This window comes from Pseudopipra pipra, chromosome 1 (genome assembly GCF_036250125.1).
Source record: "Pseudopipra pipra isolate bDixPip1 chromosome 1, bDixPip1.hap1, whole genome shotgun sequence".
NCBI lineage: Eukaryota > Metazoa > Chordata > Aves > Passeriformes > Pipridae > Pseudopipra > Pseudopipra pipra.
In genome coordinates, this window is record NC_087549.1 from 3,984,135 (window position 1) to 3,997,925 (window position 13,791).

The 13,791-nt window shown below is 45.7% G+C and overlaps 1 protein-coding gene across 1 annotated transcript in view; it reads right to left on the reverse strand.

Annotated features, from left to right (window-relative positions):
* Positions 1-1,814: 1,814 nt before the first annotated feature.
* DENND3 (DENN domain containing 3) overlaps positions 1,815-13,791 on the reverse strand; it is a 31,831-nt gene continuing 19,854 nt past the window's right edge. The window contains exons 12-23 of the mRNA XM_064643515.1: positions 13,520-13,704; positions 12,402-12,923; positions 11,648-11,910; positions 11,012-11,182; positions 10,713-10,842; positions 10,128-10,235; positions 9,168-9,307; positions 7,856-8,016; positions 6,770-6,903; positions 6,490-6,605; positions 6,245-6,382; positions 1,815-3,302 (exon numbers count right to left, since the gene is read on the reverse strand). Of these exons, the coding sequence (XP_064499585.1) occupies positions 3,102-3,302; positions 6,245-6,382; positions 6,490-6,605; positions 6,770-6,903; positions 7,856-8,016; positions 9,168-9,307; positions 10,128-10,235; positions 10,713-10,842; positions 11,012-11,182; positions 11,648-11,910; positions 12,402-12,923; positions 13,520-13,704 (2,269 nt within the window). The 3' untranslated portion in view covers positions 1,815-3,101. The remainder of the gene's footprint in view (positions 3,303-6,244; positions 6,383-6,489; positions 6,606-6,769; positions 6,904-7,855; positions 8,017-9,167; positions 9,308-10,127; positions 10,236-10,712; positions 10,843-11,011; positions 11,183-11,647; positions 11,911-12,401; positions 12,924-13,519; positions 13,705-13,791) is intronic.

Here is a 13,791-nt window from a genome sequence, read left to right on the forward strand (position 1 = left end):
ATGCCTACCCAGAGTTTGGTTTATTTTTGACTTAACACGGCTCAGCCAGCATCTTGTCACTGGACTGAGGTTAAGGAAGAACTGAAAACATAAAGTAAATCCAGCTTTCAGCCGATTTATTAACTTGCTTTTTCACCAGCACCGAGGGAAGAGCACGGGAAGGAGCCTCTCCAGATTCCTACAGGACACCCAGACCAGGCTGCTTTTGAGTGGATAGAGCTGATTTACTTTGTAGTACCTACTACAGGGCTACTAGGAAGTGAGCAAGTGACGAGGGCAAGAGCCTCCCCTGCTGGCCCCACTTCTCCCAGCAAACCCTGGGCTCCTCCTCATCTTGGGGAAACTCCACCTGGAGAGCCCAAAGCCCCCGCTCGGCTCAGGGGATGTGACCCATGCCTGGCCGTCGGAGAGGGACACCGATCCCTGTCCGGAGCACCCGGTCCCTCCTGGGGCTGGGAGCAGCTGCTGGGTCTGGGCTGGCCGGGGAGGGGGTGAGGGCAGCGGGGCTGGGTCACTCCCTGAGCTGTTCGTTACAGAACAGCTCACAGGGCCTTGGAGCGGCTGGGAACGGCCCGGGACGGAGCTGCTCCAGCGCGGCCCCCACTTCCCAGTCTGGACCGAGGGGAGGGGCAGCAGGACAGTGGCCCAAATCCTGGGGGCAAGGGTGGCATGTGCTCCTCCAGCTTCCAGCCCTGAGCAGGCAGCGTTTCCCTCCTTTCCAGGGGGCTGCACCAAGTGGGATTTGTGCAGCACCATCCCCGTCCTGACACCTGAGTGGGAGAGGAAAACTCCCCATGGAGAGGGGAGCCAGATCCCTGGGAATGCTGCAGGTGACAGTGGCACATTAAGTGGATGCAGAGGGGTAAGAAGTCCTCGGCAAGGGGCGAGAATGGGCTTTTGCTCCGAAAGGATTACAGGGACAGGCAGGATTCAACCGGGCCGAAAGAAAAAGGGGCCTGGTCCCACGAACAGACCCCCCCCAGCAGCCCGGGAGCGCGGGCTGGGAAGCAGAGGAAGGGGCTGTTTCCTCCCTCCCTGTACGGTCCTGGCGGCCCTGGCGGGGAGATCACAGCCAGCACACGACAGCCTGAACTTCCAAGCAGCTCCATCGCCACAGCCGGATTATTTCTGGAAGCAAACACTGCCATCCCTTGGTTTGAGCGTAGAATTACAGTAGAATTACAGTTCAAGGCGCAAGGGACCCATCAAGTCCCAACTCCCTCACAGCACTACCAAAAACTGAACCACATGATGAAGAGCGTCGTGGGCTCCCTTCAGGTTCCCCCAGTTCAGGAGACCAGGAAAAAAAATCAACAGCAAAAAGGAGCTGAACAAACGTTAGCCTTGAGGCTTCCAAGAAATGGGCAGCGGCACAGTGGCACAAGGCTGATCAACCCACGAACCATCTGAGAAAGCGAAACCAGGTTTAAAAATTCTCTCAGGAATAAAAACCAATGAAGGCAGCGACAGGCAGGCGGCAGGTTGGTGCTCCTGGTTCATTTCTGCAGCCAGGGAAAGTTCATTAACAGCCCCCGTGTGTCTGTGCAGAGAAATCTCTGAACTCGGTAAATAATTCCTGTCACCCCCAACAGCCAGAGAGCACCAGGGGAGGAAAGAAGGAACCTGGAAGTCACAGATGTGGGGCTCAAAGGGGACATGTTACAGCAGAAGCTGTTTCAGAAAGGAGAATATGCAGAGAATAAAACCAGGCAATTATTCTTCACAGCACACAGAGGATGAAAGTCAGTGCTAAAATCATCACTCGGGTATGGAGTTACACAGGAAAAAGAACAAAGTACAAAGAGAGGCCAGAGTATCAATATAGTGTTTAATATTCTTACATTGATAAAAAAAACCCTAAAAAAGTAGAATTTCAGGTTACCATCATATGATAAAAACTTTTATCAGCAGAAATATTACATGGAGTACATTTCCAGTCATTTACCCTTCTATTAGCCCTACAGTGGTTTATTTGTATTAACAAAAGTAGCAGCCCATTTTTGTCCTTCTATTTACAATATTTTAAACACTGTTTTCCACTGTACTCAGCACTGATACAGGTAAAACTACTCTGCACGTATTTATTGTTTTACTTGTATTTGTCATCCGTGGAAAAACCACTGTGCATCAGGCAGGGATCAGGGAACGCTGCTCTGGAGACTCCCCCAGGATGCAGCCCAGTGGTGCTCACTCCAGGGGTGGAGGAGGAGTTTGAGGACCCTGCAGAATTCAAAAATGAAGCAGGTTCTACCCAAAATAACAGCAGTTCCTCCAGTTGCAGAAAGAGGGACTGAAGGGAGGAGGGGCAGGGGTTGGTTTGCATAGGGAGTGAGAGGTGCTTCCAAAAGCAAATATATACAGGAATTAAATAAATTAGTGCTCCAGATAAAAATATTCAGTTTCACAAACTTTTAGAAACACCAAGTGCTGTGCATTGCTTTTAAAGGAAAAACAAGTTTAAGAAGTAAAACAGTCATTGAAAATATCCCAGTATCTTGTATCAGCTGCAGGAGCTTTCAGTGCTGTGGGGGAGAGCCCGTCAGTGTCTGCATTTTAAACAAAACAGCCCCATAAATCCCACCAAGGGTAGGGATGCTCTGCCCAGCCACAGCTCTGAGCTCAGCACTGACAGCAATTCCATGAGTACAACAAGTGCACTTGGTTTTTGCCTTTCAGTGCCCATTTCCAGCTATTCCAGGCTGTGAAGCCAGCATCAAATCCCATTTTTAGGCAACCCTGCACTGCCCAGAGAGAGCTCCCATGGAATTGCTGAGCTGGCTCCAGCATTCCCAACACGACCTGCACCAGGCAGTCTGGCCTGGAACCCTGACCCTCCACACCACCTCGTGTCTGGTCTGAAGCCAGTGACCCCCCTGCTCACACTTCCATTCCTTTATCAAACGTGCAGGAGCAGAACCAGGTGTGAGGGGAGATTTGGTTCGATTTCCTTTTTCCACAACAATGTAGGGACTGAAATAACTCAATAAATACAACACAATAACACTGACAGGTGGTTGAAAGAGACGCCAAATGCTGGAGTAAACACAGCCCGAGGTCTTCGCCTTTTCCCAGCACAGGCAGACACACTTGGACCAGCTTGTCTATCCAGCCTTCCAAATGGCAATCTTGCCTTCCTCCTTCCCAGAGCCGCTGAGGACGTACCTGTCCTCGGCCGAGCACAGCGCCCTCACCGCGGCCGCGTGGCCGACCAGCTCTTTCTCCACGCTCCTCCTCTCGGCACTGACCACGTAGATCTTCCCTTTGCTCTTGCCTTGCAGCTTCCCACTGCTGCCAACCCACAGCTGGGGGAACAGAACAAACCCACAGTCACTTCCACTGCTTTGCACTGCAGTCCAGGACACGGGTGAGGAGATTTATGTGGGGTTGGTACAGTGAGGGTTTTACCTACTCCTCTGCAGTAACTAAAACTGCCCAGAGACAGGAAGAGCTGTCATGTGAGCAGAGGTCATGGAATGCCAGAATGGTTTGGGTTGGAAGGGTCCTTAAAGGTCATAGAATTCCAACCCCCTTGCCATGGGCGGGGACACCTTCCACTAGACCAGGTCGCTCCAAGCCTCATCCAGCCTGGCCTTGGACACCCCCAGAGATGGGGCAGCCACAGCTTCTCTGGGCAACCTGTGCCAGGGCCTCACCACCCTCACAGGAAAGATAGAAAAGTCAAGACTCCTTAGGCTGGAGAGCATCTAAGGAGGGATCTCATCAAGGTTTACAAAATCACAGAAGGGCAGATAAGCAGAATATAGAAGCACTGCTCAACACGTCCCAGAATGAGGGAAGTCAGGGATGTGTGGGAACCAGTAAGAGTTCAGTTTCACTGAGAAGAAATTACTTCTCTGTACAGGGCTGGCAGTGAAATTCAGGAACCTGCTGCTCCACGAAACTGGGGCACCAGCAAGTTGAAAATTAAATCAGAGCCACAGAGATTGGGCAGACAGTGAAAGAGCGAGGCTGAGGTGCACACTTCAGTAGTAGCCTTAAAGATGAAAAATGGCTTGCTTTTAATTAAAACACTTTAATTAAAGCCTGTGACTGACAGCCCTACCAGTGTTGTTGTCAGCCTTTACCAGACTGCAAATTCACAGTCAGTGACTGCACTGCTGTGGAGGAGTGAGACTGGCAGGGCACAGAGGGGTGTGAGTGTGGCACAGGGTCTAGTTGGAGGCCTGTCACCAGTGCTGTCCCCAAGGGTCAATACTGGGCCCAGTATTGCTTAACTTGTTCATCAATGACTTGGATGAAGGGGGAGATGCCTGCTCAGCCAGTTTGCTGATGACACAAAGCTGGGAGGAGTGGCTGAAACTCCAGAGGGCTGTGCAGCCCTTCAACACCTCAACAGGTGGGAGGGACGGGCAGAGAAGAACTGTCTGAAATTCAACAGAGGCAAATGCAGGGTCTTGCACCTGGGGGGAATAACCCCATGTACCAGGACAAACTGGGGTCCCACCTGCTGGAAAGCAGCTCTGTGAGGAAGGACCTGGGGGTCCTGGTGGACAACAAGGTGTCCCCGAGCCAGCCATGTGTTCTTGTGGCCAAGGCCAATGGTATCTGGGGTGCATTGGGAAAAGCATCACCAGCAGGACAAGGGAGATGATCCCACCCTTCACTCAGCCCTGGTGAGGCCACACCTGAAGTACTGTGTCCAATTCTGGGCTCCTCAGTACAGGAGATACATGGAGCTCCTGGAGCAGGGCCAGTGGAGGGCAACTAAATACAATTAAAGGACTGGAGCATCTCTCTCACAAGGAAAGGCTGAGGGAGCTGGGGCTGTTCAGCCTCAAGAAGAGACAGTGAGAGGGAACCTCACCCATGTCTGTCAGGGTCTGCAGGGAGGGGGCAGAGGATGGACCAGGCTCTGCTCAGGGGTGCCCAGCAATGGGACAAGAGGGAATGGGCAGGAACTGATGCCCAGGAAGTTCCACTTGACTATGAGGAAGAACTTCTTTCCTGTGCAGAGACTGAGCACTGGAACAGGTTGCCCAGAGAGGGTGTGGAGTCTCCCTCACTGGGGATATTCCAGAACCATCTGGACACAATCCTGTGCCTTGTGCTCTGGGATGACCCTGCCTGAGCAGGGGGGTTGGATCAGATGACCCACTGTGGTCCCTTCCAACCCTTCTGTGATTCTGTGGAATATGGGTACTCCACCTACTCCACCAACTCCCCCTGTGGACAAACAGGGTTGCCAAACTGTTGGCAGGTGGAAAGATGGCACAGTGAACACAGGTTCAGGAGATGGAGCATACAGGGATATTTTCCAGTCCTTACTTTTGTATCAATGAGCTGGACTACAAAGTTAGTTAAAGTGAAGCTGAATGAGGAGTAAGTGTAAGGGAAAAGGAACAAAGTTCTTCAGTAGAACAAAAAAGAGAATTTAATGGCTTGGGGGTTTCAAACAATCCTCTCATTCCCTTAAAGCAAAGGTTAAAGATATCAATCTCTGCTTTGGGGAACAGTATCTTAAAAGGATTTTCCATTTTAGTTCACAAATCTAACCAAGGGCTGAATACAGAGAAAGCTTCCCTATTTCATTAGGCATGTCATGAAAAAAGTCATTTTTGAGGAAGGAAGGAGGGTAAATCTAAGAAAAAGATTCTGAAGGTTGCTTTCCCAGTAGATAAATAAATACATTAGCTATTTATTTGAATATCAACCCTGCACCTGCCCATGTGGTAGCACAACTACAATCATTTGCACAGCTACTGGTACCATACAAAGAGCAGGTACACAGAGGCCCACAGTGACATGGACACCAGATGCCAAGGTAGGAAGCTGTTGGCTCCTTTGGTCTCTCTTGAATTAGGAATGTGGTAACTAACCAAGGAAAAGGTCATGTACAAAAACAGGCCAATTAATTGGCATTTATTGTTTGTCTGTTAACCTTTTTTCAAGGCTTAGTCTGAGGAGCCCTGAGATGAAATATCAAAGGATGTAAACTTTCAGCTTCTACAGTTCCCTGAAATGTCAATGACTGATAAATGCCACCATGCATTTAATTACTGATGAGGCTTCTGGCTTGACATACATTTTGGGGTACATCTGTAATAGCCAGTTGTGTTGGACAAGGCATTAACTCCTCTGATTTCAAAGAGTAATGAACACTCCAAACCTGTACATACACACACCCCCAGTGTGGAAGCAATTACAGCCCACAAGAGCTGCAAACAAACAAAACTCCAGTCAAGAAATCCACAACAGGTTAAAAAAAGCCCAAATGTCTTCTCACCTGATTTTTAACTCTTATCATACAAGTGATTTCAGAGCAATCTTGAAGATGGATCTTCTCAGGGGTACTTGAAAGGTCTTTGGTGTTCCAAATGTATAGGTCACTGCTCCCTGAGTAAAATGCCCACATTTCATCTCTCTAAAGCACAGAAAGATATGTTTGACATGAGCACTGCTGACAGGAAATATGTGGCAGTAACTAGGGCTTGTAAAGCTACATGGCCATGATTCCTGTAAGGGTAATACCTCAGGAAAGAGCTGGAAGCCAAGAAAACAGGCACACACATCCTCCAGGTGATGCTCGATTTTCATCTGCAGCTGAAACTCATGAGTTGACATCACAAGAATGCAACTCCTGGTACCTTCAACATTAAAGATAAAGAGTTAGTAACAGAGGTGCCTGTTTCTTTCATTTCCACAAAACATGGAGATAAAAGGTAAAATAAAATGGATGCACCTAACAACTGTCTTATTTCTTTATCTGAAGATGATTTTTTTTTTTTAATTATTTGAGGAATGGACTTACAGCACCACAGTTGGTCATTCTGCAGCTTGATAGAGGTGAGATTTTGGCAGGGCAGCTGAAAGACACGGTTCACTTTCAGAGTGCTGACGTTCCAAGCAATCACTGTTCCATCTAAACTGCTGGAGTAAGCTTCACTGTTGGCATGGATTAAAAAACAATAATAGTACAGTGTGCATTCATGTTTAGAAAAGAGTGCAGACATAGAAGAGACATACTTGCAAAATAAACAATTTTACAGTAAGATAAATTAATGTTCCCTTTTAATTCTTCTCAAGATTATCCTTCACAAACTCTGAGTCACTGGAAACACTGCAAGCTAACTCAGAGCTCGTGTTACATCGTGCATGAGCAGCTGATTACAACAAAACATTCCCTGTAATTCTTCTGAATGTTGTTGCCTGATGGGATTTTTTTCTCTTAAGACAAAAACATCTCAAAACTGGTTTTCTTTGCTACTGCACCTCAGAAAACAAATTATAGCATCTCTTTTCTTTTTACCTTTATCATTTGTTGCCTTAGGATGACAAAACCTGTTTCAGGATGTTCCAAGAACACCTAAACAAATCCTTCCTGAAACCCAGTTACACCTGCTGCACCATGGGTTGGCTGACCACTGTGCCTGACCTTGGAGTTGCTGTTCCCATGGGAAGACAGCAGGGTAAGGCCTCCAGCCAACACTCTTCCCCAGTGCTGCCAAAATATCAAAATCACTTTGCCTGAACAGAATAGTAAATGTATTATTTCTCTTACAAACAGGCAAGAAAAATCCAGGAGCCTGCTGTAAACATCTGGGCAATGATGGGCTCAAAGCAAAAGTGAAGTGGCCTTCAAACTGCATCTGTATTGATTCATCACTGGATGCTGCCAATTCCTGGATGCTCTCATCCTCATCCAAAAGAGCATTCCTTTATCCCCTTTGTTCCACATTAAACAGTGCTCCTTATTTAAAAAGGAAATTCCTAGTTGACCATGGACAATATGGGAGATACAAAAATGGGCTAAATGAAGGCTTATGTTAGCAGAATAAGCCTCCCTGTTTGAAACGATAAATTCTTTCCATATCTAGGAAAATCAAATTAGATGTACCTGGGTGTTCCATTCTTGCTCTCCACAATGATGTCTGTAACATCAGAGCGATGATCATTCAGTTGTTTATTACAGGACATACTGTGGGTGTTGATTATATAAATAATGGAGTCCTGAGAACCAATCCACACTTGGCTCTGTTCCACCATGACCATACAAGTCTGGGGAGAAAAGGCAGGGTTAAACAAAGTCTGGAAGAAAAAAAATCATTCTTTAATATAACATGGCAAAAGGCTGTGTTCAGATGCTACAGTTTTCTGGTGATCACAGCAAGAGATCAAGACCTGGCTCTCCAGTATTCTGTCCTTTGCTTTGCTCTATAAATAATGTGAGAGGTCAGATCTCTTTGCCAAATCTATCCTTCAGAAAATAGGATTAATAATTTCTCTTGGGAACTGACTCAAAGGTGTGTTTCCTGGCCCAAACCAAGTTACAAAGGGCATCAGGGGAACCACAGCTTCTGAGCTGGACTGGAAGTCAAGCTACCTGCCTGATATAACCCTATTTCCTACTTTAGTTAGTAGTGTCTAAGAAAATACTGTCTCCTCTACTGTCTCTGGAATGTCCTTCCCTTAATCACAAGCTCTTCATTTATCTCCCTCCAGAGTCCCATCAGTTGCAATTTTTTTTTCTTCTTTAGGACAGCTCAGTATCCAACTCTTCTGGAATTCCATCCTTTCTCTTCACCATCAGCTTTACCTCTCCCTTTCTGACTCTCCTTCAAACTCATCCACAGGGATGTATTTCATCTTTCACACAAGTGACACATCCAATCCCTTTTCCTGTGTGTTCTCTCTGCTGTTTTTCACTCAGGCTGCACTCCTGGTTCAGTTCTCCCTTTCATCAAGAGTTATTCTTTCAGCTGATCTTTCACAAGCGACTCTTTCACCAGCTGGCTGAGTCACCTTCTTTTACCTCTCTATCTCTTTCAGTAACATCTACTTGTTTTCCTCCTTACACCTTTCCCTAATTTGCAGTTCTTCTGCACATTTTTGTCTATTCTTAGGATTCCTCTTCTCATTTTCTCTTCACATTGATTCTTTTATTCCTTCTCCTGAGCTGTTTCAAACCTGCCCTCCTGGCCCAAGAACCCATCGGGGCCTCCCAGATCCAGTCCATCACTTCTCACCAGTTGAATTGTTTTACTACAAATCCACTTCCTCTCTTTTCTCCTTTCCTCAAAAATCTCCATCTTTCCAAGTTAAATGAAGCCCAGACAACTCAACAACTTTTAAGGAACAATGTGATTCAGGGCCACAGCAACAAACCCACCCAGCCAAAGCAGGAACTGTGGTACCTGTGCCAGCCTTACCAGTTTAGAGCGGCCCATCCTGAAGCAGTGCTGCTGGATAGACCAGGTGGAGGCATCAAAGACCACCACCCTCCCCTCATTTAAAGCACACCAGAGTTTTGGGTGAGCGTTGCCAAGTCTTTCTGAAGGGTCAAGGTGCCCTAGAAATGAAGCAGAGAAGATGAGAGAGGTAGAAGAAAAAGCACTTCTGGAGACCTGCAGGAAAACCATTATGAGGCAGAAGCACATGTGTGTTCTGGGACTTGCATCACCAGTTATTGACTGACACAGCTGGCACAGTGAATTTGTGCAAGTTCTCATCTGTTTTTTGAGTTCAGCCAATGATTTAATCTTACACTCCAAAGTTATTCAGAGCAGGGATAATCCCTTTCTTTGATGACTAAGTGCTGAGCTAACTGGGATTGCAGGAAGGCTATTTTAAGCCCTGTGAAACTCAACTAATAAATCAACTCTGTGTCTGCTCCATTAGAGCTTCTCTTGGAAGCCTCATACTATGAAGAGAGAAAAAACACCACTGAATCCAACACTCCCCACACTATTCCTTGCACTGTGGTTCAACCAAACATGTGGTTCAAACTCCCACATGACCCCACTGAAAAATAAAAACATAACAGTGAACACTGATGAAGGGTGGAGCATCATCAACCCACCCACCCACCCTGCTCAATTAAGTGAGGCAGAAGTCTTAATGAGCACATTAACACAGAACTGAAGTCTATGATATGGCACATATGACACAGAAAGACAAATTAAGGCTGTGAAAACTATGCCTTGGAGTGCCTTAATCTGCAATATTGCTGTTCTTTTTTAATGACTTTTCTGGTTTAGTATTCAACACACAACCAAAGCACATCAGAATGGGAACCATCAGGCAGGCACAATCCCAGGTGTTGTGAGATAATGTGCTTTTTGGGCTAATTAGAGCTGGGCCAGCCTAAGGAGAGCAATACATCACCTTACCTGGAGTATAAAGCAACACATCTATTGCCTGTGGAAATGTCTCTCCAGCTGAGGGGTTGATCTTGTGCTTTAATGTCTCTGAAGTTGTTTTGGGGACCATCATAGGCACTAAAACAGATTTTCAGAAGGCCATGAAATGCACACTTATGCCTGAAATAGATCTGTGGTTCTTATTTTGCACTATTTATTCCCATTTCTCACTTTTCTCTCCCTCTAGCCTTAGCTGACTAGTAGAGCCCAAACACCATTTGTATGAATTCTGGTAGCAGAGGGATCCACCACCCAGGGAGACTAAAAAAGCAAGACAAAAACACAGCAGCCAACATGGAGACAGAAGGTTCCAATGCACAGAAGCAAAAAAACAAACCAAAACCAAACCAAAACAACCCCACACACACCTTAATAAACCCTAAACTTTCTATTAACACTATTTAATAAACTACATAATGTGAAAGTGCAATTAGGCACAAAATACAAAAAATACTTTTTGTATTTCTACCTATAACCAGTTTGAAAAAGAGCAGAAAGAGCAGAGACAGATGATGACACACCAGCAAGGCTTTGGAGCATTTCTGTGTGACTGACCTTCATTTTTCATCCTGTCAAAGTAAGACAGTTTAGAGGCTGCATAGATGCTTTTGGAGGACTGCAGGGCACCAACCACAGCATCCATCAGGAGAACATTTGTCAGTGCTTGCTGAATATACTGAGGATCCTAAAGACAAAAGCCTTACTGTAGTTTATCTGTTGCTCATTATTCTTACAAGTCATCATGCCCAGCAGTCAGAATGTCTGTCATGCCCAGCACAAACACCAGCCAGTGCATGGATTATTTAGAACAGAGACAGAAAGCACATACTTCAAACTTAATTGGTTACAAATACCTTGTGATCATCTGCCATTTTCTTTCCAGCCCACATTTCTTTCACTATCAGGTACCAGAGATCACACTCAGTTTTAAGGTTGGCTTCAAAGACTGCTTTTTTAGATAATGTTTTAATCCTCAGAGTAGGTATTCTCAACAGAAGGAAAGCTACAGTCGTGCTCTTAACGTCCTGGAAAGGTATGGAAAAGAGAAAACAAGTGGGATGTACCATGCAATCCCAGCACTCAGCCTACAGGGCAACTTTCTCTAATTATAGCTGATTATTTCAACTGTCCATACACACCATTAAGCAGAGATGGTTTTATGAAAATAAAAGCTCTAAACAGCATCACACAGATTTTGTTCCACAGTGGATACAAGCTGATACCTCAGTCACACTTAATGCTTTTGTTATTAAACTTCTCTACTCCATATCTGATGTACTGCACTTTGCACACTTCTCTGCATCCAGAGGTTATGACATCTTAATTTTGGTCATGGAATTTTTGGTTATGTAATCACTCACTCATTACTGACTTAAGCAATGTTTCCTACTCTCCTTACTGAAACTTTACACTGAGAGCCAGATCATCGTGCAGAAAGGAACACTGCCAATATCCATGGTCATGCCAGAGAGCAGGAAGTTGATGCTCACCTCTATATCCCTGAAAGCAGCAATCTGGACATAGCCAGGACACCCCCCTTCAGTCAGCAGGAACAGGCGCTTTTGGGTCAGAGCTATTTTCCCCACCCCACAGTTGGTTTTCACTGAGCAGGATAACTTGTAGACACACTCATTTTTATCCAGGTGCTCTATCACTGCTGGTGGCAGATTCACCTCTTGAGCTTCCGCTTCAGTTTCTTTCCAGTAGTTGTAGAAATCTCTGAATGTTTCAGGATCAATTTGCTTCTGCTGTCCTAAAAAAATTTTGAATACCCTTTTACCATGAGAAACTATTATACAGATTTGCACAGAAGGGTGGCTTCAAAAAAGACAGTAACTTTCAAATTGTGCCTCTTTATTGCACATGCAACTAGAGACGTTCTAGACATAGAACCTATTCTCCATAATTATCCTAATTAAATAAAAGGGTCCATAAATTCTGTAAACTGATAATGTGAGTCCTTCAAGGGTGCTTGCAGTTGCTGATGGTGTGGAGACCCAGGAGGGGTCTCTCTGTTTGGCACATGACCCTGAGCAAGGGCAGTCAAACCACCTTCTGATCCAGCAGCTGCTCAGCAAAGAGTCCCCACAAGAGGACACTCACAGACTAGTCAGTCACAAGGGTCTCAGTTTTTCTGGGGCACTGGCAGACTAATCAAACACCAAGGGTTTGACTAAATATCCCCTTTTCACAGAGCAGTGCTAACCAGTAATTAAAAAAGGAAAACACCAATCTTACACTCACCCACTGTCAGGGCATCAAATAACCGGTGGATAGTGTCTATATCCCTGACAATCCCAGATTCCTGGATCCTCTTCACAAAGTCATCCAGCTGCATGTGTGTTTTTGGCAACTCAAAATTTTTCACGTGGTCATCTATTTTCAGAACTTCCCTTTGTTTTTCCATCACTCGGCTTATCAGCCTCTTGAGCTCGGGTTTGCGGTCTGCCTGCAAGCACTCCGAGGGAGGCATGGTCTCCACTATTTTTCTTACAAGATCAGTGGGGAAAATTCTTAAGTCTGTTTTTTCTAGGTTCTGAAAGTCAGAAAGTGCATTTAGTAGTTTCCCTTGCATCAAGCTAATAAGTCCCCGGAGGTAGAAGTACCTTGCCAGCAACGCGGAGTTCTCGGGGGGTGAGGTGTTGATGGCTTTGCTGAGGTGGTTGTAGAAGTCTGTGTAGTAGGAGTGAACACACTGGAACATCAGAGGGAAGTGGATTTCTGGGATTTTGAAGGTGCTGATGGATTTGGAGGGCATTTTCACAGCTAGAAACAAACACCAGAAGAGTACTTTGATTAGGGTAAGGAGTAAAAGTGGGAGTACCTTCATAACAAGTAACACGGAAAACAAGGAACACCCCACCACAGCAACAAGCAATTGCAAGGAAAAAGGTAAAATTACAGCTGTGCCAGGGACACAAGTACAGTTCTGTGTCCATTGTCCCTATTATCAGAATATTCTCTAATCTGAAAATATCAATCCTGGGAAAGAAAAAGGATTCAAAAGATTCAAAAAACCCCATTCAGTTTCTTCTAAACAGCGAAAGGTTAAGTTTGTGTTTAAATTAAAGGTAGTGGAGAACGGGACATAAGGTGGATGAGGACAGGGCATGGTTACTGACTCAGGAATCCTTCCTCCAGTATCAATCCCATTGGGACCAAAGACTCTTTTATGGTGTAGCAAAACTTACAGCAGGCCCCAGACTGATTTCACAAGCATGGACAGGCCCCGGGTCAAAGTGACCCAGCTCACCATTTCCTCCCAGCATCTGACACCATTTCTATGAATTTTTTTCACTGATGTCACTCAAAGAGACACCAGAAAAAAAACACTGTATTTGTTCAACACATTCTTCCCTTACCCACAACACCTGTTCCTGTTCTTCTAAGTGAGGAGTTTCTGGTGGGGCCCTCTGGCAGTTTGATGTCCTGCAGGTTGGGCAAACTCATCACCATGCGCCGGCTGATCTTCTGCTCCGGAGTGAGGCGTTTGGAAGCCATTTTCTCCATCGTCAGCCTTCTGGGGGTGTGAAACACCAAATCAAACCTGAGAAAAGTGAAAATAGTACAGAACTGGTTTTAGAACTCAGTACACACACACACTAAATTAGTGCTTGGTTTTATTTTTTTGTGT